The 27,013-nt window shown below is 40.3% G+C and overlaps 1 protein-coding gene across 5 annotated transcripts in view; it reads right to left on the bottom strand.

The window, feature by feature from the left end:
- The window catches only part of DMD (dystrophin), a 1,951,117-nt gene that overhangs the window by 234,320 nt on the left and 1,689,784 nt on the right, over window positions 1-27,013 (bottom strand). For all 5 annotated transcript variants that reach the window (XM_058659083.1, XM_058659078.1, XM_058659079.1 and 2 more), the window contains one exon: window positions 13,489-13,567. In XM_058659083.1, coding sequence (XP_058515066.1) covers window positions 13,489-13,567 — 79 coding nt within the window. The remainder of the gene's footprint in view (window positions 1-13,488; window positions 13,568-27,013) is intronic.

The following is a 27,013-nucleotide window of genomic DNA, read 5'->3' as shown; positions in this document are numbered from 1 at the left end:
CACCCATTAACTAGAATGATCCTATTATAATGGCTTTTTCTCAGATGCTTCAGAATGCCTGGTAAATACATTGCCCTCTCACAAATTTAGCTCCCCACAAGGACTCACTCTAAGACAAGGTTGAAAATGTAGGACAATTAGTAAGGTGTGCCCTTAAGGTTGACTGTTGTGAAGGGACGCAGGTTACAGACAGTATCAGCAAACACTATGTGAGCTCTTGAGCCAGAATTTAAGACTTCCCTTGCATCGGGCTAAAATGGCCAGTACTCTCCACTGCCGCATCAGGAGATGTCCAGAAAGGGGTGTGATCTCGGGTGAAGCAGCTGAGTCAATACTTTAAGATTATCTACTGATGACATTTCCTTCATTGAAGGAGAGATAGAGGCACGGAAAAAGAGATTTGAATGGTTCTTTAAGCATAGGTCACTCCTTTTACTGTTCCACATGATACACTGCCTTAGCCAAAAGACTGTCCAGGTGTTCATACATGAGTGAATCTCAACAAGGAAGAATTTCATACTTCAGGAACATTTGACAGTATCTGGGGCTGATGCTACTGCCATGTAGTGGGTAGAAGCTGGGGATGTTGCCAGGGATAATGTGCCAGTTATATTTCAACAACAAATAATTGGCCAAAAAACCTCAGTAGTACTCAGATCAGGGAAGTCTGGTTTATAGTATAACATATGAGGATGGCAGAAAGAAGGAGAAGTTAGGAAAAGAGAACAAAAGAGCACAAGAGAACTGAAAATAATCCAGGGATAAAGTTCAATCTCTTCAACAAATGCTGTTGGGACAACTGGACAGCAGCATGCAGAAGTAAAAAGCAAGATCTCCATTCATCACCTTATACAAAAATGAGCTCTAAATGGATCAATGACCTAAATCTGCTCCCAGAATCATCGACCTATTAGAGAAAAACAAGAAACTTTCTCTAAGATATAGGCATTGAGAAAGACTTCTTTGAAAAGTCACCAAGAGCACAGGCAGTCTAAGTTAAAATAAACAAATGGAACTACAATAAACTAAAAAGCTTCTGTACAGCAAAGAAGCAACAAAACAAAACAAAACAAAAAAAGATCAACAAAGTTTTGAAAATCTTTGCACACTACACAACCGATAGGGGACTAAAACCCAGGATTTACAAAGAGCTTCAGAAACTCAACAATGGTAAAATAAACAATCCTGTGAAGAAATGGAAGAAGGAAATATGCAGAAATTTTTCAAAAAGAACAAGTTTAAATGGCGAATAGACATATGAAAAGACGCTCAGGCTCACTATCAGGGAAATACAAATAAAAGCCACAACGTGAGGTTCCATCTAAATCCAGCGACTGGCCTATATTCAGAACTCTACCAACATAATCTGCTGGTGTAGATGTGGGGAGAAAGGTACCCTACTTCACTGTTGTTGGGAATGCAGGTTAGTACAATCACTATGGAAGTCAGTATGGAGAGTGCTAAGAGAACTGAAAATAAGCCTGCCATGCAACACAGCTATACCACTCCTGAGGATATATCCAAAGGAAGTTAAATTAGCAGCACATTGCATAATAGCGAAGACATGGAAAAAACACAGACTCCAGTCAAAAGCAAAATGGATAAAGAAACTGTGGTATATCTATTCCATGGAATACTACTCAACCAATAAAAAGAGAAATTCTACCACTTGCAACAAAATGGTCCCAAATGTAGACCTTTATGCTCAGTGAAATAAGTCAATTACAAAAGTACAAATATCATTTTCGCTGATACAGGGGAACCTTCATGAAAAACACAAGATAAAGAGATATATAGGTAAACATGTATGTATATATATTCTCATAGCTGAGCTGTATAATGGAGACCAGCATACTGGGAAGTGAATATATATTGCAGTATGCATCTCTACTGCCAAATAAAAGGAGGACTCCCAATGAAATTGTTAAATATACCTTGACAGATGATTCCAGACTTTCTACCACTGCCTGTACCTACAATGCCATGATACATTTGAATAGCAGAATATTGGACTTGTGACTGTCACTGAAGGAATATACTAGTGTAATAACACAGGAGGGGGAGGGGAAACAGTTGAAAGGGAGGAGATTGGGGAGGTGGGGAGTAGAGAAGGGGGAAGGGGTAGAGGGCAGACTCTCTATACCTATAAAACTATCATGGAAAGTAATATTTAAAAAGAAAACAAAAAACAGAAGTCAAAATGAAGTGGAAACTCTAAGCAGAAGGTAAATGGAAAGCAAATGAAAGAAACTATGATATACTATGATAGATTTTTTTTAAGAATTATTAATTTTATTATAAGTCAGATATACAGAGAGGAGGAGAGACAGAGAGGAAGATCTTCCGTCCAATGATTCACTCCCCAAGTGAGCCGCAATGGGCCTATGCGCGCCGACCCAAAGCCGGGAACCTGGAACCTCTTCCAGGTCTCCCACACAGGTGCAGGGTCCCAAAGCATTGGGCCGTCCTCGACTGCTTTCCCAGGCCACAAGCAGGGTGCTGGATGGGAAGTGGAGCTGCCGGGACTAGAACTGGCGCCCATATGGGATCCCAGGGCTTTCAAGGCGAGGACTTTAGCCGCCAGGCCATGCCGCTGGGCCCTACTATGATAGATTTTTATCTGTGGCAGCAAATGCACACACAGAAGAAGAAATATATGTTTCATTGTGATCGCTGGTTTTTACCCTTCCTTCTGCCTCCCTCAGTGCTGCACACACTCCTCATTCCCTAAGCCTAGCTCAGTTCCAGCAAGTCTTAAGGTGACACGGCACAAAGCAGAGCAGTATCTGCAGTAGGACAAAATAATAATTTTTTCTGATATTTCAAAGTCTATCTAAAAATCCAGAAATGATTTATTGTTTTTTAAGATTTATTTTTATTTCAAGATCAGGATTTACAGAGAAGAGAGACAGAGAAAGATCCTTCTTCTGCTTGTTCACTCCCCAAGTAGCTGCAACAACTGGAGCTGATCCGATCTGAAGCCAGGATCCAGGAACCTCCTCCAGGTCTCCCATGTGGGTGCAGAGTCCTAAGGCTTTGGGCCATCCTGGACTGCTTTCCCAGGGCACAAGCAGGGAGCTGGATGGGAAATGGAGCTGCTGTGATCCAAACCAGCGCCCATATGGGATCCTGGTGCATGCAAAGTGAAGACTTTAGCATCTAGGCTACCATACCAGGCCCAGAAAAATGTATTTTAAGCAAAGGAAAACTCATACGTAAATCTGACAAATAACAAAAAATGCCTTTTGTCCTCCCCTCAATGTTTTCCCCCAAAACTATTTTGTAATCCCAAATTGGTTGTGTTGTGAAAAGGAAAAACCTCCAAATGGAAAAATGAAAGCAATGATTTTTGCCCACAGAGATGCAATCCCACCACTGCTGTTGTGCAGAGCCTTGTATTCTAGGACAGATGAAAAAATGATTCCCAAGGCCAAACTCACAAACACCTTCCTTTTCTGGGGCATGCAAAAATACACCTTGCAGAGCCAGTATTCCACTAAAATAGCAACCATGTCATGAAACAGACTCCGACTCGTAGTGTTGCTGTCCCTGCTTTAGGCCTTCTTCCGGCCCAAAGGGATGTGTACCAACCAGGAAGATGAAATTAGAAAGAAACCAGCATTAGCTTCATCTCTCCTGTGCCTCTGGAGCCCATTTCCATGTGGTTCCATGTTAACAAAGCGGTAGTTAGTAATTAAGCTAAATGCCACTGTTTCGCTCGAAAGCCAGATTAATCATGGGATATCATAATAGCTTCATACGATCTGGGAGAAGCTAATAGTACCGGTGTCTCAACGCAGCTCCCTATCATTATGCTGGTTCACCCATCCACAGCCTTTGTGAGGGTTGACTGCTATAGGTGCACTGTCCCTGTCACCAGAAAATAACCCTCCACCAAATGGGAACTCTGTACTAGCTCCTATTTCCCAGAAACCCACATCCAATGACTGCCTGACACAGGACAGCCATAGTCCAGCACCCTTGCCCAGTGGTTGGGGTGAGCCTGGTGTGCCATGTGTGCTCCATAGCTGGCTATGGGATCCAGCTAATTCAGTCTAGACCTCCCTGTAGAACCTGTCTCCCCTCTGCCTCTCACGTGGACATCTCTCTCAGTGAAGTACATCTACGGGAAGCACTATGGAGGACCTTGCCTAGTTTGCTTGGAATGGGGGAGATTTCCTGGAATATGGAAAGTTCAGTGATATCACAAGGGCAAGTCCTAAATAAACTAGGGTGAGTGATCACTCATCCAAGGCTGGTAAACATTTGAGTCCTGACCTCTCTTCCTGCTCAGCCTAAGAGAATGCTTGGCCTCCAAAGACCTGGGTAATCTGAATAATACACATAAATTAATGGTGTTCTGGTAAACTAGCTATGCTAAAAAGGAAGCCTTGATTTGCAGTATTTGCTAATTTCTGCTGGGTAAATATTCCCCCTTGAGCTGATTCCAAGCTACCAAATGTGAGTTGAATGACTGGTTCACCATTCCTGTATCTTTAACAATTGGCTCTCTAGGGCCCAGCGGCATGGCCTAGTGGCTAAAGTCCTTGCCTTGAACGCCCCGGGGTTCCCATATGGGCGCCGGTTCTGGTCCTGGCAGCTCCACTTCCCATCCAGCTCCCTGCTTGTGGCCTGGGAATGCAGTCAAGGACAGCCCAAGGCTTTGGGACCCTGCACCTGTGTGGGAGACCCGGAAGAGGTTCCAGGTTCCCGGCTTCGGATTGGTGCGCATAGGCCCATTGCGGCTCACTTGGGGAGTGAATCATTGGACGGAAGATCTTCCTCTCTGTCTCTCCTCCTCTCTGTATATCTGACTTGTAATAAAATAAATAAATCTTTAAAAACAACAACAACAACAACAACAAACAATTGGCTCTCTAGAGCCAGGATAAGCCCAGCTCCAGCACACAAATTCTCACAGCAGAAACTGAGAACTTCCATTCAATTTCTTCATTTGTTCAAATAAATGGGGTATTCTGGGCCAATAATGCAAATCTGTGACACTGAGGATACTAGAAGCAAACAAATCTGAAATCTTATTGGTGAATATAAGTTTGACCTAAAAGTGAAAGGGTCATGTTAATACATTTCAAGAACAGAGTAATTATTCTCACCATGCTGTCTTTAAAATGTTGTTTATTGAGGTTGGCATGCCTTAGCAGCTTTGCTTCTGTTATTTTTCTCTTAATTACCGAAGACTTCTGGAAAAAAACAACTGGGATGGCATTGTGGCTTATAGGTAAAAGTAGCCACCTGCCATGCCAGCATCCCATATAGGCATCTGACCATTCACTTGCCTGCCAGCTCCCTCCTAATGGGATCTGAAAGCACCAAAAAATGCCTGCAACAGCCAGGGCTGGGTCTGGTCAGAGATCAGCGTGAGGATATCCATCCAGGTCAACAGGTGAGAGGTAGGCAAGACGTTACTCCATCACCTGCTGCCTCCCAGGATACACACTTCAGCAGGAGGTTGGACCAGAAGAGGAGGCAGGATTCAGTCCCAGGCACTGTGATATGTAATGCAAGCAGCCCATGCAGTAACTTAACCTACTCTGCCATAATGACCATCCTTGTCTCTTTTAAATATCTATTTATTTTTATTACAAAGTCAGATGTACAGAGAGGAGGAGAGACAGAGAGGAAGATCTTTCATCCGATGATTCACTCCCCAAGCGAGCCGCAATGGCCGGTGCTGTGCCGATCCGAAGCCAGGAGCCAGAAACTTCCTCCATGTCTCCTACCTGGGTGCAGGGTCCCAAAGCCTTGGGCTGTCCTTGACTGCTTTCCCAGGCTGCAAGCAGGGAGCTGGATGGGAAGTGGAGCTGCCAGGATTAGAACTGGTGCCCATATGGGATCCCGGGGCGTTCAAGGCGAGGACTTTAGCCACTAGGCCATGCCGCCGGGCCCCTCTTTCTGTTTTGATCATCTAAAAGGTCACATTGGAATGTACAGAGGTATTAACTGCATCATTAGTTGGTCATATATCATTTGTCCAAATTCCTAACATGCAAGACAACAACTGATTGCTGAAGAACCTGCCTCAAATTATTTTGCTCTGAGATTTGAGGTGACAGAGCTGTAGACTGAAAATCATCTCACATTGTACCTGCAAGGTTTCTTAAGGTGGTCTCAAGCTTTAAATTATAGTCCCAGGCATATTTCAAACAATTTCGCCCTCTAAGGACAATGAGTTGGCACACTGTGAGTGAAATGGCAGCAATTATTAGATATGGTTAACCTACCACCTCTTTAAAAAATTAACTATGAATGGGGGTGAAGGCTTGCCACAATTCTCAAGATGCAAACAGACCATTCAGCCCTGTATGTCATTGGTAGCCTTCACAAGGGAAAAAAAGTGTTAACCAGGGACATGATTAAGGCCATTAAGATAGCAACATTTGCGAGAAATAACTGATTAGTTTGTTCTTTTTACAGTGTCTCATAATCTGAGAACCAGAAGGTCACTCAATGAAACTCACAGGTTTTAAATTTAGAATAAACAGTAAAAAGGAAATTTATCTTATAGAGTTCAATTGCCACCCATAGAGTATAGCACTGCAAGAGGTCACTGGGTTAAAAGCTAGAGTATAAAAATTTTATACTTACTGTTTTTTTAATCTTCTAAAAGGAATACAAGCTTATTATAAAAAAATCTGCAAAAGTACAAAGATACAACTGCGTTTTGATATACTGTTGTTCTCAGTCTTTATATGTATCTTTGTGCTATTTTTATTTTCCAAGATAGTCATTATCATGATGTAATTTGGAAGTCAGCTTTTTCCCTTAATACATGACATGGTAGAGTAGACTTTAATAAAAATGGCCATGTAAAGCTACGAAGGCTTCAACCTTGCTGAGATGCACCATCAAAGGTCACATATTGTCTACTATGTGGTAGTTACTATGCTTATATCTCATGCCACTGTAGATTGTCAACAATGTCAGGGGTACATTTAATTCTTCTTGCCTTAGGTATAAGACTTAATTCATTCTGTAAATATTCACTGAAAAATCTACACAAGTGTTAGGTCCTGTGCTAGGTACTGAAGAATAGAACTGTCAACAAGATGAATACCATCCTGAACTTACAGAGATCACTATCTGCCCATTTAGTTATTCCTCTATTCATTAGTTGTGTGAACAGATACTAAGCTTTAGTAATGTGTGAAATGTTGCAATTCTGCATGAGATTCACGAAAATTATCTTCAGAAAAGAGGGGGACTACTTACATTTACAACTAAATGCAGGAGAATGAAGATATTTTCATGACTAGTTTCACTATAAAGGCAATAGTAATAATGACACAAACACTACTAGTAAGCACTTATATGGCACTTACTATATGCCAGGCACTGTTCTGAGGGATTTTACATACAGTAAGCACATGATCCTCACTAGAATCCTGAGAAGTTACAACTGTACATCCTGATTTCAGAACTATTAAATCGTGGGTGAAAAGGCATATCTAAAAACTGATGTAATATGTTACTATTATTCCCACAGCAAAGTGATAGTGTCTGAGCTGATATCTGAATCCAGTCAATGCAGTCCTAAAGCTTTCACTTGCAATTAATATCCAATACCATCAATTAGGGCAGTTTGCAGCTCAGGAATATTGAGAAAAAAAAACCCTTAGGCTCTGTAAATCAGCTTAATATTAGCCAGACCAAGAGGAATACTCACAGGAGGGAAAAGTCTTTGGCAAATTCAAATGGACTAGCCAGTTACTTGTCTGGGTATCTGTTAATGGGTTAAGCAGTGTCGGGTGAGGCTCGGAAGTTCAGAAACTGGGTTCCAGCTGCAGATCTATTACAACCATCTCTGTAATCTTGGTAATACCATTCGATCATTCTGCACGTATTTTGTCATTTGTAACATAAGGGAAGGACTGGAGTAATTTAGCGTTTTTCAATATTTTTGGACTACAACTCAAGGAAAGAAAACCATTTACATTCTGATAAAGTGCACACAAATGGCTCTAAGCAGAGCAACACAAAGTATCAAGTACCAGCTCATCTTACTTGTGTAGCTACTCTAATTTGTAATTTTAAAAATATTTATTTATTTGAAAGGCAGAGAGTGAGTGTAAGCACATGCAAGAGAAAGTAAGCACAAGACAGAGAGAGAGAGAGAGAGAGAGAGAGAGAGAGAGAGAGAGAGAGAGAGAGTCCTGTACTATTAGTTCACCCAATAGTTAGTGGCTCTAACGGCTGGATTGGGAGCAAACCAAAGTCAGGAGCCTGGAACTCCATCCACATCTGCCATGTGTATGCAGGGACCTAAGTACCTGGGGGGCATCTTCTGCTGCTTTTCCAAGCACATTAGCAAGGAGTCGGATCTGAATTGAAGTGACCAGGACTTGAACTGGTGACCATATGGGTTGCCAGAATTGTAGGCAGCAGCTCAATATGCTGATATTTTCTAGTTTTCTAATTTATCGCATTCCACTAAAATTGGTCAGGGTTGGGTATTTGGTCTTGAAGATGTCAGTTCAGATGCTCACATGCTATGCTTGCTGGTGGTAATGATTGACTCCATTTTCCTGTTAATGTTGACTCGTTCTCCCTCCCTCCTAAATAAATATATAAATATAAAACAAATACACTGAAAATTGTGGGTTTTAGCTAACTAAATGATCATAAGATTGACTAATGAGCCACACTTCAGGGTTTGAAAGCTTCTAACAGATATTAAGTTGGCTTTTGCCTTATATTCATTTTCCCTTTATGTAAACAGTGTCCATTTCTATCTACTTGACAGAGTGCCTGAGACAGAGAAGTACCTCTTCCATTCACCGAATCACTCCCCAAATGCCTGTAACAGCAAAGGCTGGGCCAGGCTGGAGACCTGAACTCTGCCCAGGTTTCCCACAAGGGTGGCCGAGGCCCGAGCACATGAACCATTGTCTGATGTGTCCTATGATGTAACAGCAGGAGCCAGGACTTGCACCAGCATCCACATATGGGATATAAGCATCCCAAGTGGCAGCAGAACCTGCTGTGCCACAATGCCCACACTTCTTTTTTCTTTTAATTGGATCGCGGTCTGACTACTTTCAGTAGAAAAATCTTGTCATGGGAACCACTTGGGAAATAATACACTCTAGCAGAAACTCACTTTGTTCCAAGATATGCTTTAGTGAGACACTGTTTGGATGTGTTTGAAAAAGGGCTCCACAGTCACACAAGCATGGAGAAGAGCTGCAGATTCCTTATCCTGCCCTAAGAGTGTACATGCATACTAGAGGCATTCAGAACACCAACAACGAAGAGACCTGCTCATCCTTTACAATCTAATGTTTTTCCAACTTTTATTGACTTTCAACTATCTGTTCCAAAGAATAGTAATCAAGCTCAAATGGAAGCACAAACGTTCTGAGGAACTTGGCTTGGAAAATACTCATTTAGGGAATTTTAGAACTCGTAAAATATTAAGAAAATCAGTGGTTCTTTTTACTGTTACAAAGAGATTTCTACTTTTACCAAAATACACATGTATAGTAATTCTCCCTAGTGAGAAAAGTAAAATTCAGAGCAAATTTCTAGAGAATTGAGAAAAGGGGCAGAAAAAGTTATTAAATTCTTGAAAATAACGAAAGAGGGAATAATATTTAGACTATAATGTCAATCAATGCAAACCCCAATATTTTCTTCTTTAATTTTAAAGTTTTATATATTTTTAGTAGCTTCTTGATCACTGGCATATAAAGAAAGCAGCACTGTACCTACCAGCTAAATATGCAATTTTAAAATAATTTTAACAGTAAGTTTTAAATGACTTTATAGTATATATATTATATATATGTATATATATGTTATATATATGTATATATATATATATATATAACTTTTAAAAATCATGCTCAGGCTTTCTCCTTTATTTGCTTTAAGTTTCAGAAGTCAATTAGGAATAATAGCATATTGAAACTAGAATTAAAAGTAAATAATGTCTATCAATATAGAAAGTTCATATTTTATAATGTTTTCATTTTACATTCTTTCAGATTGAAGATAAAGGCATTAACTTCTATAACAAGTAGAGACTGGTTCATTAAGAAGAAATAGCAAAAACTTTTTTTAAAAAAATACAAGGCTTCTGCCTTCTTTCAAATAAAAAGACAGCTGGTAACACAATTTTCAAAGAGTGTGTGTATGTGCATGTGTGTGTGCGTGTGTGTGTGTGTGTGAGAGAGAGAGAGAGAGAGAGAGAGAGAGGATAAATATGTGTTGTCTGGGGTCTAAGTTAGTGGCTCATTTTAAATTTGCTTGTCTTTATAGGCCTTGTACATTAAAAAGTGTGTATTTCAGAAACACAGAGTAGACACACACGCATACACACACATATACACACACAGCTTTTTTACCTGTCAGTTGCTGGGATTGGGCCAGGCTGAAGCTGGGAGCCATGAATCCAATCCAGGTTTCACACATGGAAAGCAGGAATTCAATCACTTAGCGCATCCCTGCCTGTTAGCAGGATCTGCATTACCGGGAAGCTTGAGCCAGGAGCTGGAGTCAGGGAGCCAACCCAGACACTCCAAAGGAAGACGTGGTTCTTCATAACAGCCCCATTAAGCAATAGGCTAAATGCTCAACTCACTTTATTATTTCCAAGTGTCAAAGTCTTACAGTAAGATTTGGAGATGTTTAATAAAGTACACAAGTGTACACGGTGTTGGATATAATAGTGAACAAGCTTGGAACATTGTTACTTTGAGCAATTCAGCTCTGTCTCGGCAGATGTGGTATATAGAATGGATTACTAGCCAGCCATTTCAAGGAAGTAGCATGTAGAAAAATATTTAAATACATAAAATATTGCAATAAAGTTTTTAGGTGAAAAAGCAGGTCATAAAGTTATGTTTTTACCCCTGCCTGCTTGAAAAGAAAAAAGGGAAGCTGGATCCACATAAACACATACATATATACTGGGAGAAAACAGAAACATGTATTTTTGAGTGGGGAGATTATGGATAATGTTCCTTCTTCTGTTTGTACTGTTTGATGAGCATGTATTGCCTTTGTAATTTCAAAAAGGAAAACATACAGACACTATTCATCAATTAGCCTCATTGTCCTATTAGCCTCATTATTCTATTTTTTTTAGCATCCTTTAGAAAAATCCTTATTATATAGCCAAAAGCAAAGCTTCTGTGCATACATCGTGACTCCATATGGCTATCTAAGACTTGCAGGACTGGCTCCATTCATGCATGCTAATCAATCTCCTAAGCAGTGCCTGTGTCTCTAGGCCTGAGCTTTCTGGAAGTGGGTGAAAGGTGTCAGGCTGCTCCAACTGGACCCTCTAAGCTCTTCCCTCATAGCTCTGGGCTCATGGCTGATGTTCTACCACCTGAGAGCCATTCCTCAGGCTTATGGATTTTTACCCTATTAAAATGCAAATAACCTACGAGGAGTACAAATTAAACTTTGCCTGTCATGCCCGGGGTTAAATGAGTATAACATATCATTTTCTGGGAATAGGTTTTAATGGGGAAGACATGGGAATTCAGGGAGGAGGGAGACAGAGAGAAGAAAGTATGAATGGATATGCACAGTGTCTGAGGAGTTATTAATATTCACAATAGTCATATTATTATTTATGGTTTATGAGTCACTTAGGAGTATGTTCTCACATTCAATCTCAATTAAATCAAATGGAATGGCTGCCCCCAAGGCAGGTTAGGTAGACCAGAGTTTTGGGAATGTACAGAAGACAAAATCCGCAGCCTTTATAACTTATCTAGAGCCTTTCTTCAAAGTTACCGCCCCATTACTTAGGTATAATTTTAATTCACTCCCCCCTCTTTAAAGCTACTGGAGCTACCCATACGCGTGTCTGATACCATCCACATAACTGGACTGCATGTAGCTAACAGGTTAGAATCAATCAAGAATATGTGACAGCTTCTTACTTCATCCATTATTTGTGCATAACAAAAGACAGGATCAACACCTTTGAGAAAAATTTTTTTCTAAAAGACAATGACCACTAAAGATGTGCGTGGAAGGCTCTAATCAGATATCTTAAAATATCTGTGAGCTCAAATCTTTCTATTAATGCTTGAAGAATGGAAAAGAAAGGAAAGAACCAGAAAGTGGCAATAAAAGAATGCAATAGAAGAATAAAGTAAGAGCAAACAGAATTCCTTCTTTACTGTGAAATATATAAATAAGGTAACGGTAAGGCTAGTTATTAACATTGACTTTGAAACTAACCTCTTAGGTTTGAATTCTTGCTCTCTCATGCACTAGTTGTGTGAATGTATTCCCCCACTTCCTCCTCATCAAAAAGGGTATGATAATGGTGCCTGCCTCATGGAGTTGCTATAAAGATCGAGGCAGTTAATGTTTGTAACATGAACAAGCACAAAGTAATTGCCTTAAAGTGATGGTTAGACCTTCATACAGACTCATGCATGACCAGGAAGAAATGCACCGAAAAGCTAATGGATGTTAATTCCATGTAGAAGTATGACTTTTTAAATGCTAAACATTTCAACTTTCATAATCAATTAAAGAGTGTTATACATAAACAACATTCATCAGAGGTAAGATGTGCTTGCCAAACCAAGATTCACTGTTATATTTTGTATATTCCAATATTTAAACTTTTAGTTAAGGAAAGCTGTATCTCAATATGTATTACAAAGCACAAAAGGCCAGGCATCTGGCACAGCCGTGGGGATGCTCACATTCCTTATCAGAGGGCTTGTGTTCATGTTCCAGCTGTACTTCTGATTCCAGTTGCCTGCCAATGCATACCCTGGGAGGCAGTGCAGGATGGCCCCAATTTTTGGGTTTCCTGCCACCTGCATGAAAGATTCAGATTGCTGATATCTGGATTCAGCCTGGCCCAACCCTGGGTACTGCAGGCATCTGGGGAATACAAGCAATGGGTGAAAGAACTCTCCCTATTTCTTTGCCTTTCAAATACAAATAACTAAACACAAGTTTAAAGTCACAGAAAAAAACTATCAAGAATAAAACATATAACATATAAAAACTCTCTACGTATATAACTAATATGGCTATAAAATACAGCCAATAAAGTAGTCAAGGCTAAAAGACAAAAATAAGGAATTGTTCTACCAAGCCTCCAACCTGTACCCAGGGAGTATCCCATGAACTACATAGAAATCAAAAATTAAAGATTTGCAAGAACACACAGGATGATCATACTAACATGACATGATAATTACCAGCTTTATGAAGTGAACTGATAAAGGCAGGTATGTGGATTGAAAATATTAATAAAATTAGCACTGGTGAATATGCTTCAGGAAACAACTAAACATTATCTCAAGACTAGAAGAAAATCATCTAATTGGTCCTGGGTCTTTCCTGCCTTCTGAATTCATCATGCTAGTTATAGTGTAGAATGATTTATGCATCCATGCCTCTGGCAGAGATTACCACAATTTAAGTCTTCATTCTCAGCTATAGAGATATAGAGAAAAGTTTAAGCTGAAAGCTGCAATGACTTACTGGAAAGGAAGTGCTGGGACGCTGGCCCGAAGTCCCTGTGGGCTTCATGCAGCTGCCTGATGCGATCCTCCACGGCCACCTGGGAGGCAAAGGAGAGAAATGACGTCCTCTTGTCACAGACAAGAAAGAACAATTCAAACAATGTATCATTTTGGGGAACATCTCTTGGGTCCTAAGGCTGAGAACACTAAAGAACAATTCAGAACCCAGGGTTTAACATGCACTTACCATATCCAGTCTGTAAGATTCATTTTTTTAATCAACTAAAAGCATCCTCTCTTGAAAATATTAAAATGGTGTTTTTCACATGCATTGGCAACGACAAAGGAACTACTGCCTCAACTGGAATTATCACAAAGTCTAAAATAAACCTTATACAAAAAGGTTAGTGATGTAGCTATTTGGTATTAAGTGACCAAAGTGAGACTACTAGTTTTACATTTTTTTGTAATTCATGTTGTTCAATAATTAATGATTCATTGAATGATACTTACTGGTAACGAATAGTCAACAAATAGTTGAATATCAAAGAAATAAAAACAAAGTTTAAATGTGGAATATTAAAGTGTGGATACTGAAATGAAAGAAATGTTCAGATTCCAGATTTCAGTGGACTTGGAAATTACTGAGAAATACACCTTTATACTATATGGGATAAAAATAATTTTATGTTTATGTATAAATTAAAGTAGTGTCCTCTTAGGTTAGTGAATTCCACTCTTGGTGAATAAACAAATTTTAGGGGTGAAAAGGCACATGTTGTCGCCTGGCATTTGCTAACTCAGTGTCTGTGTTGCTGCCTGGCATGCCAGCTCTGGAACACTGAGTCTTGATCCCATTGTGAATACAGATTGTGTCAGAATCACCAGAATTCAGGGAGATCAGTTCCCATGGTGTGGAAAATCCCCAGGAGGTGAATGTGATCTGAGCCTCATCAGAAAAGTGGTTCGGGTGACCTGTCTGCTATCAATGCTGATCTTCTAATATTCACTGAAGTGCCCAGTGTACATCCAGAACAACCTTTCCTGTGGGAGACCTGGGCTGAGTTTCTAACTCCTAGCTTTGGCCTGGTCCTGCCTAGGATGCTGTAGGCCTGTGGGGAGTGAAATAGCAGATGGAAGCTCTCTGTCTCCATCTCTGTCTCTCAAATAAACACATAAAATAATGGAATGAAATATTTGGGAAATACATTAAAGTAACTGAAGGCTTGAGCACAACATTTTTCTTTCATGAATTATCTTACACAACGCCATGGTGTAGCTGGAGTAAATAAATGACTATATTAAAAATAATTGTTTTAAAGATGTATGAATTTTTTGTTTGAAAGGCAAATTTACAGAGAGAAGGAGAGACAGGGAGGAGAAAGATCTGCTGGTTTATTCCCCCAAATTCTTGCAACAGCTGGAGCTGAGCTGATCCAAAGCCAAGAGTCAGGAGCTTCTTTTCGGGTCTCCCATGTTGGTGCAAAGGATCAAGACCTTGAGCAGTCCTCTGTTGTCTTATCAGGTTCATAAGCAGAAAGCTGGATAGAAGTAAAGTGATTGGTCTAGAATCAGTGCTCATACAGGATGCCGGCACTACAGGCAGAGCATTAGCCTGTTATGCCACCACACTGGCCCCATAAAGGAATAATTTTAAAAGACAGAAAAACCCAATGGCAGCCCAGGTCGTGCAAAGCAATAGCTACTTAAGCACAAAGCGTTATTCTGCAAGCAATTATGCAAGGCAATGCTTGATAAACTTGTTGAATCAAGAGATCCTATGTATAAGAGCTTTCTAAGCAGTTATGTTTTTAATCAACATAAGGAGGCATACACAAATCAGAAAGAATAAGACAAGCTATAAATCAGTACCATGCACCCTGGCACATTCAGTTCTTTACTTGGGTTGCTCACTTTGTAAGTATTTGCTAATACAGAAAGGGATAGGCATGATACAGTGCTGTGGTCCCTGGATCTTTCTAAATGTGCAAAAGTTTGGAGGGGAGGAGTAGTGACATGCTCAGGCCAGGGAATGCCTGGGCAGCAGTACACTGGGGCTGAGGAGGATAGTAAGGTAGAGTTACTAGTTACTCAGGCTCCTTAGGAGGCACAGGATGCAAAACTAGACATTGCAAGTGCAGGCTTTACTCCATAAGTCAAGGAAAGCACTAATGGTTTCTGTGTGATGACTCACTATTTTATAGGAAATTTGGGTTTTAGAAAGATGATGCTGTCAGTGTGGCACAAAACAGATTTCAACAGGATCCTAAGGCTGAAACCAGTTAGAGGCTGTTGGAGTTAAGTATAATAATGTGCTAGAACTATGAGAACTCTGGCTGGAATGCAAAAGCAATTACATAGCAGGTATTTTGAAATGAAGACCTAGCCAATTTGGGGATGAAGATTAATTTTTGAGGAGGTAGAGGGCAGCTACTAGATTTCAAATATAGAAGACTGGGAGAATGAGGCTATTGTCCTTGGAGACATGGCAATCAAAAAGAAGAGGAATGGTGTAGGTGTGTATCCATTCATTTGGAACATGAGAAGATTGACCTGACAGTGAAGCCTTCAACTGGAGATTCTTGTATCGCCAAGCAGAGACAACTGGTTTGTCTCAGCTGTTAAAGGAAGTAAAGGGAACTGAGGATAAAGGAGCTTAGAGTGAGCTTTGGAAGGTGGTTTGGCAAGAGCTAAAGGGGGCACAAACAGAGGGACAAGGGGAACACACTTTCCTCTGAATTAACAGGCCCTATTTCTCTGCTCTCTTTCATAAAGAGTAACACAAGGATAACATATTCTTGGGAGCAGACATCCTGTTTCCACTATTAGATCATTGATCATGAAAGCTCAGTACTGGAAGAAACCTTATCTACTGATACATGAGGGCTTATTCTTTAGAACCAACCCAGATGGGCAGAAAACTGCCATCTGCTGTATGAGTACTCATAATCTAGTTTGCAGCAATTCTTTAGTAAATGCATGTCAGGGGAAAAAAAGATCCTTTTATTTTATATGCTCTGTGAGGACAGGGACACATCATTCTTTTCTTACTACACGCCTAGTGACTAGCATAGTACTTGGCATATAGCAGGTGCTCAATTCATGCTAGTTGAATGAATTAATGTTCCGTTTATTCTTGGATCTTCACCATAATTACATCTACATGAATACTTTCTTTTTCAAGATTCCTGAGCACAAGTTTTTAGAAAAAGCTCCCAGACTGCTTCTCTCTCATCCTTTATTCCATTTTAAAAAAGATTTTTATTTATTTGAAAGGCAGAGTTACAGAGAGAAGGAGAGACAGGAGGGAAGGAGGAAGGTAGACAGAAAAGGGGAGATGGAAGGCGGGAGAGAAGGCAGAGGAAGAAGAGGAGGAGGAGAGAGAGAGAGAGGGAGAGAGAGAGAGAGAGAGAGAGAGAGAGAGAGAGACACTGAAGTGTGGAGTTTCATTCAGATCTCCCACATTGATGCATATGTCCAAGCCCTTGGGCCAACCACCACTGCTTTCTCAAGTGCATCAGCAGGGAGCTGAAATGGAAGTGGAACAGCTGGGTCTTGAGTTGAAACCCATATTGGATGTTGGTACTGCAGTATAGGTTTAACTGGCTGTGCCACAGTGTCTACCCACACTCCACCTCCACTTCCATTTTTGATGATAAAGTTTAAAAAAAGAAACAAGCAAGAAAATAATTTAGATTCATTTTGATAATAACACTGGATTACAAAACTTAAAGCAATATTTTCTACAATGACCCTTATGTCCAAATTTTATCTATATGTGTTTTATTCTAACTTTCAAGCAAGCATATTTGAGAGCTTTGGGAACTATGTATTACCTTTCTTTACCCTCCTCTTTACACAAGAGTTCTCTAAACAGCAGCCTGACTGCAGAGACCTCCTCTTTTGCTTTAGTAAGAAGTATCTCTGTATTCCTTCAAAGGATATTTACTTCAATGCATCTTCCTTGTCCATGTAGACAGAGATCACCTACGTCTTGTGTAAAATTCAACACAATACTTAATTCATATTTCAGGTTTGATTAGTCACACAAGAAGAATGATTTTTTAGTTCATACTCTCTGTTACGCTTTGGGTTAAGTATGCATTACCCTTTTCCCCCAAGGCTTTGGGCCACCCTCTACTGCTTTCCCAGGTCACAAGCAGGGAGCTGGATGGGAAGTTAGGTTGCTGTGATTAGAACCGACACCCATATGGGATCCCAGCATTTGCAAGGTGAGGACTTTAGCCTCTGGGCTACCATGCTGGGCCCTGCATTACCCTTGAAAGGGTAATTCTGCGGGGGTGGGATGGTTGTCTGGCATAGTTTTTGAAGTGTAAGTTGATTGTTATTAGCATGTCTGAGTTTAATGTTCAGTTCTGTTACCATTGACTCCAGCTTCCTGCTAATAAAGACCCTTATAAACAATGATGCTGGCCCATGTAATCAGTTTTCTGCACCCATTGGGAGACACAGATCAAGTTCCATGCTCCTGTTTTCTCTTGGATGTTGTAGGCATTTGCAAAGTAAACCAGCAGTTTGCAGCTCTGTCTCTCAAATGGGAAAATGTTAAAAGAAAACATAATTTTGGGTATAATGGCTAAATATCAAGTCTTCCAACTATATTGATGAGAACACGCTGTAAGTCCATAGCAAGTGACTGCATCCCCAGGCTCAGTTCAGTGCTATGTATATGACAAATGTGCTTTGATCTCCAAGTCTGCATTAAATAAGCCAAAAGAAAAAAAGTTTAGATAATAACATGGTGGTTCCTAAAAATGATTTCAAATACATCTTTCTGAGTATAAATGTTGGTTATTTTTGCTTTAAATTCTTTGGGACTCTTAGTGAAATATTTTCAGGTATTATCTCTGCTGGGGTTTGAGAGTCAGGGATCAGCTCATGATGTGGAAATACATTGCTAAGCAATGTGGTGTCTGTCCGCCTTGTGTCGGAGTGTTCTTATGAATCCTACCTACAGAAATCAGGCTTTCTTGAGGGAAATGGTGTAGCTAGACATGCATATTCTGAGTTTCTCTCAGTCTAAACCCTTTGGTAAATATCCGTTGGCGTGCAAGAAGCTGACACTACACCTGCATGAATGATCTCATTAGAAACAGGATTCCAACCCCTTCTTGTGCTATGATGGCAGGGAAGAAACCACACAAATGACTCTCTACAATCTGTCGAGGCACTTTCTGGCCTGTAGTTTTGCAATATGTATGGTTTCCTGTGTATTTCTGACTTATTAGGAGAGGACCTTCAGAATTCATTCTTATTTTCAAACCTTGCCATGCATCACTCATAAACACAAGCCCAAAGATTATTCTGGAAACTCTCCTCAGACTGATTACAGTTTCTCTTAAACTTTTAAGTATTGTAATCATTTGAGTTATAATCCTTTTGGAAATCCATGAGTCTAAGGTGGGCATTTAGCCCAGCAGTTAGGATGTTGGCTTAAGAAGCCCTTGTCCCCTATCAGAGTACCTGGGTTTGATCTCTGGTTCCACTTCCTGACTCTAGCTTCACAGGCAGACTGTAAGCAACAGCAGTGAGGGCTAAGGTGACTGAGTTCCTGCCGCCCTTGTGGGAGGCCTGCATTGGGCTCCTAGCTCCCAGATTTTGCCCTAGTATATGCACACTAATTGTGAATATTTTGGGAGTGGACTGGCAGATGGAGGCACTTTATGCCAATCTCTCTTTCAAGCACATGTAAATAAAAAAACACAATTGTTTTTAAATTCTGATTTCTTCTGTATTATGACTGAAAAATAATTGTCTAAGGTAAGGTCTAGGATGAAGGTTTGTTCTTGCTGCAGCTCCGTGGCAAAACAACCTGGGCTTTCTGAATGCAAGGACTGGCTGAATACTCCCTTTCTATTCATATGTGTTCATAGACGTTAAACGCAGAGGTTAAACATAACTTCATGTTTTACACTGCAAGGCAGATCACAGGAGAGAGCCCCATGCTACTTCTGAGCAGGAGCATAATTATTAGTTGATTCAGTGTGACTTATGGCATGGATGCTAATGTGTGCCACCCTAGACCATCATGGATCGACCTTCCTACTGTTCCTCTCTCTGAGCCTTTTTCTCTCTCTTCTTGTATTTTCTATTTCTGCCTGATTTCTTTCTTGAACTCTGTGACTCCTTTCTTATTCCTCTTTCCTCCTTCCTTTCTCTCTGACCCCACCTTCCCAATACACCTCAAAGAAGGGATAGTGCATCCCTGCAACACAGATGGTCCATGATGGGGACAGAAGCCCTTGATTGGAGCTGTCTCACCATCAATCCAGAAATAATTTTCCTCTGATTCTGATGAAATCCTGCAGCAATGGGAAAGTCAGAGAGAGCCAACAGCATGTCTTTTATCCATGGTTACAGCCTTTCTGCATTCACCTCACTGATTTCTAGCATGCACTTTGGAAATTTGTTTATTGGTTTTTGAGCTCCTACAACTGCCTCAGTCTGTGATAATGGAGTCAAGTTATATCAACATTAAGCTGACTTCATACATCCAAGGACCTTAAGGGGATCATTAATTTTAACTTAGAAAAGCAACAACAAACCTCCTACACTGCCTCACTTGTCAGAATCTTTAGTTTTAGCAACATCTCTTGACTGTTAGAATTGTGATGGGAACAAAAGCAATCACAGGACATATTTCTTCTGTTTTTTTTTTCTTCTTTTTGGTTTCAAAGAGATACGAGAAAATGTGAATCACTCTGCTTGGATAATGTAACTTGATGCAGATTTTTTTTTCTCTAAAAAATGTTTCCTTTTAAAAGCTTTCCTAATGTATGCAATGATTTGCAACAGAAGCTGAAGTCAAGTGGCTCTCACCTTGCAACACCACTGCATGAAGTCATTTACATTTCAGCTTAGCTATTTATTCTTGAGCTTTATTTATTCCACATTTGGAAGATAACATTCTCACAGAAATTTTCTGAGGCCAATGAAGCATTTCGTTCTAGGGGCATTTCGGGCCATAAGTAGCATAATGTTCACATGGTAATTACATAATTATGCCTCCTGGTATTAGAACACAGGAGTATTCCCAAGGACCAGAAGTGGCAATTTGAAATAATTATCAGTGGAATAAAATAGAGCTGGTATCTTCTAAAATAAAAAAAAAACAGTATATATAAGTCAGAAAACCTATACTAAAAGATAACTGAGGCATGTTGAATTCTGGAAGAAAAATGAAAAGAGAGGAATCACCGAAAGTGAAACATTTTATCTTAATGACAAGTATTTTGGGTAATGGTACACTTGTGGATTTCCATTTTCTCCTACTAATCACCTTTTAAATGGAGGCTGGCAGGAGGGATCTTGCTGAAGAGTTCATTCAACAATCCTTAATGGAGAACATCAAGGGCTCCTTAACGTCTACTCCATCCTCAAAGTGTTTTCACAGCTTCTGACCTTGACTCCCTTCACAGTCACTTTGACTGCCAGAAGCCAACTTCCAGGTCCAAGTTCTTTCTGGCCACTGAAACGTGCCTTTCTTTTCCTCTCACATGGCAAATCAGTGTTAGGTAATTTGTTACAAACCAATACTCTGGAAGATCTCCTCTACTATAGTTGCTGATCTTCTCACCCCACACATCGGAAGACAAGCACACTTCATGCTTCTGAATCAAGGATAGATGATGGAGCAATGTTTATTGTTTCTCACTGCACATTTGTCAGAAGTGTTAAAACTCTGGTGGGACTCACGCTCAGTTCAAATATCCTCCTTTCCTCTGCCTTCTTCACACCTTCTGACCTAACCCTCTTCTTCCTTGCCACCTCCCTCCTGTTTCACTCCACCCCAGTTCATCCCCAAGGCTGTTTGTCAGCTCTCAAATGGTCATAAGACTTCTCTAAACTTTTTAAGATATTTTCACTTGAACTTCACCTAAACCGAAGCAATTTTTTTTGAATGTGATTTTCCATAGTGCAGAAAATGACAGGAGAAAAAAGTTTCAAAATACAATGTTAGCAAAAAAAATACAATGTTATCTTTTACAGGATCAACAAAAGATTGAATTTCTTGGCCACCATGGAAGTAGGTACACTTGCCTGAGCAATAATTTGAAGTGTTTTATACAGTTCTTCCTCTCACTAAAGCAAGAAATCCTGAAATCCATCAGGATATGCGTGCTGTACCTTGGCTCTCTTTTTAATCCCCAAGTGAAACCAAGACAGTAGAATGTAATAAAAATGCATATAGCCCTAGGCTTTGTGCCTTAGCAAAGAGAGCAAAATAAGCTTCTTGACTTATTATGTCTACTGTGAATAATCAGCCACTGCATTTGGGGATTTCGCATAGCAGTGAACTCCATGTTTATGGTGTGACAAGAATAAAGAATTTTTTTCTTTCTTAAAAAAAAAAGAAAAAAAGACATTCACCTCTTTTTCCAAAAGAGAGATGTGTCTCAACTTAAAAAAACTACAGTGCAGAGGAATATTTTGATATTCAGCAATGAAAGTTTTGCATTTTATCTACAGTTGTCTATGGTGAATGGGGAAGTGAAGAGGCGGCCCTGGGCTGTGCCGTGACGAGGCTAACATTTGCCTTATACCCCTTTTCAGCACCATTCCCAGATGTGCAGCTTGTCCTTCTCAACTACTGGTTCTTAGTTAATAAATATCTCTAAGATCAATGATAGCTCTTATCAGGCTTCTAGTATTACAGCTGTGAGTATTTACAACTTAAATTAAATAATTAAGCAATTAATTACTCAGTTATTGAGTGCTTATGAGGCACTTTGCTAAGAGAGGGAGGAGAAAAGCTTAATGAGAACATGAGAAGCAGCAGGTGTTTGGTGTTAACAGTTAAGATGCAGTTTGGGATGACACCATATCAGGGTGTCCGGCTTTGAGTCCCAGCTCTGCTGTGATTCTAACTTCCCGCTAATGCACAACGTGAGACAGAGCAGATGACAGCTCAAGTAGTCCAGCCTGTGATGCCCACATTGGAGACCTTGGCTGAGTTTCAGGATAATGGCTCTAGTCAAACACAGTCAAACACTATTGCAAGCAGATCTCTCTGTTGTTCTCTGCTTTTTGAATAAATATAACTAATGAAAAATTTAAAAGGAAAACCAGGGGCACCAACTTTGTGATCTAGTGGGCAAAGCCACTCCCTACAACACTATCATTCTGCATGGGTGCCAGTTCATGTCTTTGTAACTCTGACTTTTAAAGAAATAAAGATTTTAAAAAAGAAAACAAGAAACTTATATTGCATGAATTTAAGGATTAGATTTTCACATGTAAGCATAATGAAGTAATATGGGAAAGATTTTAGCATAACACAGCCAATCTCTGGTTTGACAACACATCAAATCTACATAGGAAGGTTTTTTTAAAAACCCAGATTACTACCTCATATCTACAATTTCTGACTCAGTTCATCTGTACTTGTTAAGGTTCCATCGATGATTCTGTGTACTGCCAGGCTTTGAAGCCATGGATCTAGTGGAAAGGCAATCAATTTTATGATTCTGAAAGTCCTGAGTTATAATCCCTTACTATGTGTTTGGCTTTCAGTAACCTATCTAATAAGCTACAAACCAAGATTTTCCTTATTTGTTGGTAGAAATATTGACTAGCAATAACAGCAACAATGACAACAATGGTAAGAGCGAGCATCCACAAACCACTAACTATCTTCTAAGTGCTATTTCAAAGAGCTTTACTGATACATTTAAGTCTTTTCTATCAGAAGGTAAACCCAATGAGGGCAGGAGTCAGTATGTTGCTTTAACTACTGTGTTCCACAGGATTCTGGTCAGCTCTAGTGTCATAATAGGCATCCGATTAAGTGCCCAAATCAATACCCCTTTGAAGAACGCACCAAAATAACAACCATCTGCCAAGTAAGGAACCAGTTATTCAGAGAATGAGATGTTGTGAAGTGCACATTTGAACAGACAACTGCCTGGCACTTAATTTGCCTTCCTTTCTTTTCCTGATAACTGAAAAGTGCTAAAGTGTAACCTACCATGATGGTTACTGAATGTCTGGATCAAATGAATGAAAAGGATTGCTTTGAAGTTGAGCCTTCAAAATTACATAAGCTTTTGATGGGCAATCACAGAGCAAATATTCTGGGTAGCAACAGCAGAATGTGCAATTTTGGGGGGCACTGTCAGAAGCCTAGATGTTGAATAGTGCATTGGGCTGAAAATGTAACTTGGAGACTAACAAGGGTGATACTTGGCTGTTAGATTTAAGTACAGAAACTTCATTTAATTGCTCATGGGAAGGGATTCAAATATTTTAAAAATAATGGATCACTTTAAACATTTTTATGTATCTGGAAGTCTGAGTTAGAGAGAGAGAAAGAAAGAGGGAGAGAGACAGAGAGAGAGAGAGAGAGAGAGAGAGAGAGAGAGAGAGGGGGGGGAAGGGAGAGAGAGAGAAAGAAAGAGAGACAGAATCTTCCATCTGCTGGTTTACTTCCCAAATGGCTGTAACATCAGGGGTGGAGGCAGGCTCCCACATGGATACAGGGACCTAACCAGTTGGGCCATCCTCCTCTGCTTTCCCAGATCATTAGTAGGCAACTGGATTGGAAATGAAGCATCTAGGAATCAAACTGGTGCCTATATAGGATGGCAGCATCACAAATGGACAAATCGTGACTTAATCTACAGCCAGTGTTATGGCTTACTAATTAAACATTTCAGAAATTAAATGTTATTTCTTTTTAATGTATCAACATGACAATAAAAATCAAGAACAAAAAGTATCTTTAAGAAGTAAGTCTATTGAGGCCCAGCTTCATAACCTAGTGGCTAAAGTCCTCGCCTTGCACGCACTGGGATCCCATATAGGCACTCAATCATGTCCTGGAGGCCCTGCTTCCAATCCAGCTCCCTGCCTGTGACCTGGGAAAACAGTCAAGGACAGCACAAATTCTTCGGACCCTGCACCCGTGTGGGAGACCCGGAAGAAGCTCCTGGCTTCAGATCAGCTCAGCTCTGGCCATTGCGGTCACTTGAGGAGTGAATCATCAGATGAAAGATCTTCCTCTCTGTCTCTCCTTCTCTCTGCATATCTGACTTCCCAATTAAAAAAGGAAGTAGGTTTCTCTATTATCAAACCCTTCTGGTGATCTTGCTCTTACCCTAGTGGTAATGACTATTAGTGTATTCATATTCTACATCAATTTTCTTAAGTAAGGAAAATAACATTTATGACCAATGAGAAGTCAGAGAAAATGAAGAAAGCATAACATTGCCAGAAAGGAAAGCAAGTGATGGCATCAATGTACATGATCAGTCAAATGTAAGGGTATCAGAAAGATAGAGGGACAAAGGAAGTTTCAGCCTCACCCTGAGTAAGGAGGTGCTAGGATACATAACACCAGAGAAGAATCAACTACTGTTTGTTGGGGAACAGTCTGATGTAAAATCCTAAGGCAGTCAAGCAACAATTGCAAAACAAGGCTTGAGAAAATGATGAGAAAATTCCCACTACAGCTTAACCAGAAAGAGTTTATGCTACTAAAAATGAACTCAGGCATGTAGAGCATTTAACATTTATATTAAAGCAAACATTGAAACAAAGGCAAATGCCATTTATTTGTCAAATGTCAGAAGAGTATATAAGTTTGTCAGACCCACATCCAAAGATGTACCATATTTAACTTCCTTAAGCTATGGAAGTTAGCTGAATGGGAGATAGTCAGGTGACTTGTTTGTTTCAAAGACTTACCTATTTATTTGAAGTCAGAATTACAGAAAGAGAGAGAATGGGGGTGGGAGGAGATGTGGAGGAAGCAGGGGAGAGAGAGAGAGACAGTTTTCCATACAATAGTTAGTCCCCAGATGGTTGAATGGCCAGGGGTATATTAGGCTGAAGCCAGGAGCCAGAAACCTCATCTGGGTCTCAACATGTGTGTGGCAGGAGTCCAAGCACTTCGCTCATCTTCCACTGCCTTTCCCAGGCGCACTAGCAGGAAGATGGTTTGGAAGTGGAGCAGCTGAAACTTGAGCCTGAACTCATACGGGATGCTGGTATCAGAGGCTGCATTTTAACCCACTGCACCACAAGAATGGCCCTAGATAGGCTGTTTCTAGTACTTATAGGTACAAGAATAAATGATCCCGAGAATCAAGATGGCGGAATAGGGTAAGGACACGTTTAAAAGGACGGAGAAATATTGGCCAGTTGAAGCACAGAGGGTACATTTCAGGAAATAAAAGAGGACAGAACAATAACAGAGGGGTTACGAGAGACTGACAGACACAGGAAAGCAGCAGACACAATGGTGTGGTGTTGCAGCAACTGATATCCCAGAGGTACTCAGTGAACAGCAGCCGGAACTCCACCAGCAACAAGGTGCGAAGGGACATTTACCAGGAACTCCGGAGGTAAACTTAAAGAACTGCCTGTCCTGCTGGTCTGTTTGATTTGACCAGGAGCAGAGACAGAGAAGGTCCCAGATGGGCAGTGCAGGAACATGGTGGATTTCATAACCCAGTCAGCCTCCTAGAGCTGAATTAGGTGCCATTTTGCTTAAGAAGGCAAGGGCTATGGAGCAGGACTTTACATGCACTGAACTGGAAGTGAACTCATTTCTGGCTCAGTGAAGTGCAACAACGTGACATCCTACAGGTTCCACCCAAGACAGGTCCATGTAGCCCTCAGAACTGACAGCCAGTAGATCAAGAACTCCATTAGTGGCACATCAGGCACCATTTCTTAGAGTGTGGCAAAGAATTTAAGACTGCGGGGGACAACAGTGAGCTGTGCATGCACTGAGCTTGGCAAAAACTCACTGAACTCAGTGCACAAGTGACTGCAAACAAAGAGCTGTGCACCAACTACAATAAGTAAAATTGAACTGTAGACCTGTGGGTGACAGTGCTTAGAAACCTGCCCCAAAGAGAAGACTCTGCTAACCAGAAGCACAATGACCAAGAGCAAAAGAAGAGACAGAGGCACAATGAATATTACTGAAGACTCCCCTGCAAAGGAGCAAAACCCTTTGCCAACTTCAGAGTTCACTGAGGAAGACATTGAGAAATTGGGGATATAGAATTCAAAACACTTGTTATAAAACTTCTTATCAACAATGAGAAGCACATAAAGCACGCATTCAAGGAATATGTTGCACTGGAAATGAATTAAATGAAAGCTGATATATTAGAAATGAAGAATACAGTGGAGCAAATTAAAAGTACAGTGGAGATTCTCCAAAATAGAAAGAAGGGGGCAGATGAACGAATCTCAAAATCAGAAGATATTTCCTGTCACCAGGGGGAAACAAACAAAAAGCTGGAAGCAGAGCTGGATCAGGCCAAAAAAAGTATCGAAGAATTGAAAGACACTATTAAAAGGCCAAACCTAAGTTATGGTAGTCCCAGAAGGTACAGAAAGAGAAGCTGGGTTTAAAAATGTATTTAATGAAATAATAAGAGAAAATTTTACTAATCCGGAGAAAGAATTGGGAAATAACATCCAAGAGGGGCACAGAACTCCCAACAGGCTTGACCAAAAGTGGTCTTCACCAAGACACATGATAATCAAGCTCTCTTCAATTGAACATT

Source organism: Ochotona princeps, chromosome X, assembly GCF_030435755.1.
Source record: "Ochotona princeps isolate mOchPri1 chromosome X, mOchPri1.hap1, whole genome shotgun sequence".
Taxonomy (NCBI): domain Eukaryota; kingdom Metazoa; phylum Chordata; class Mammalia; order Lagomorpha; family Ochotonidae; genus Ochotona; species Ochotona princeps.
This window is presented reverse-complemented; position numbering and strand designations above follow the sequence as displayed.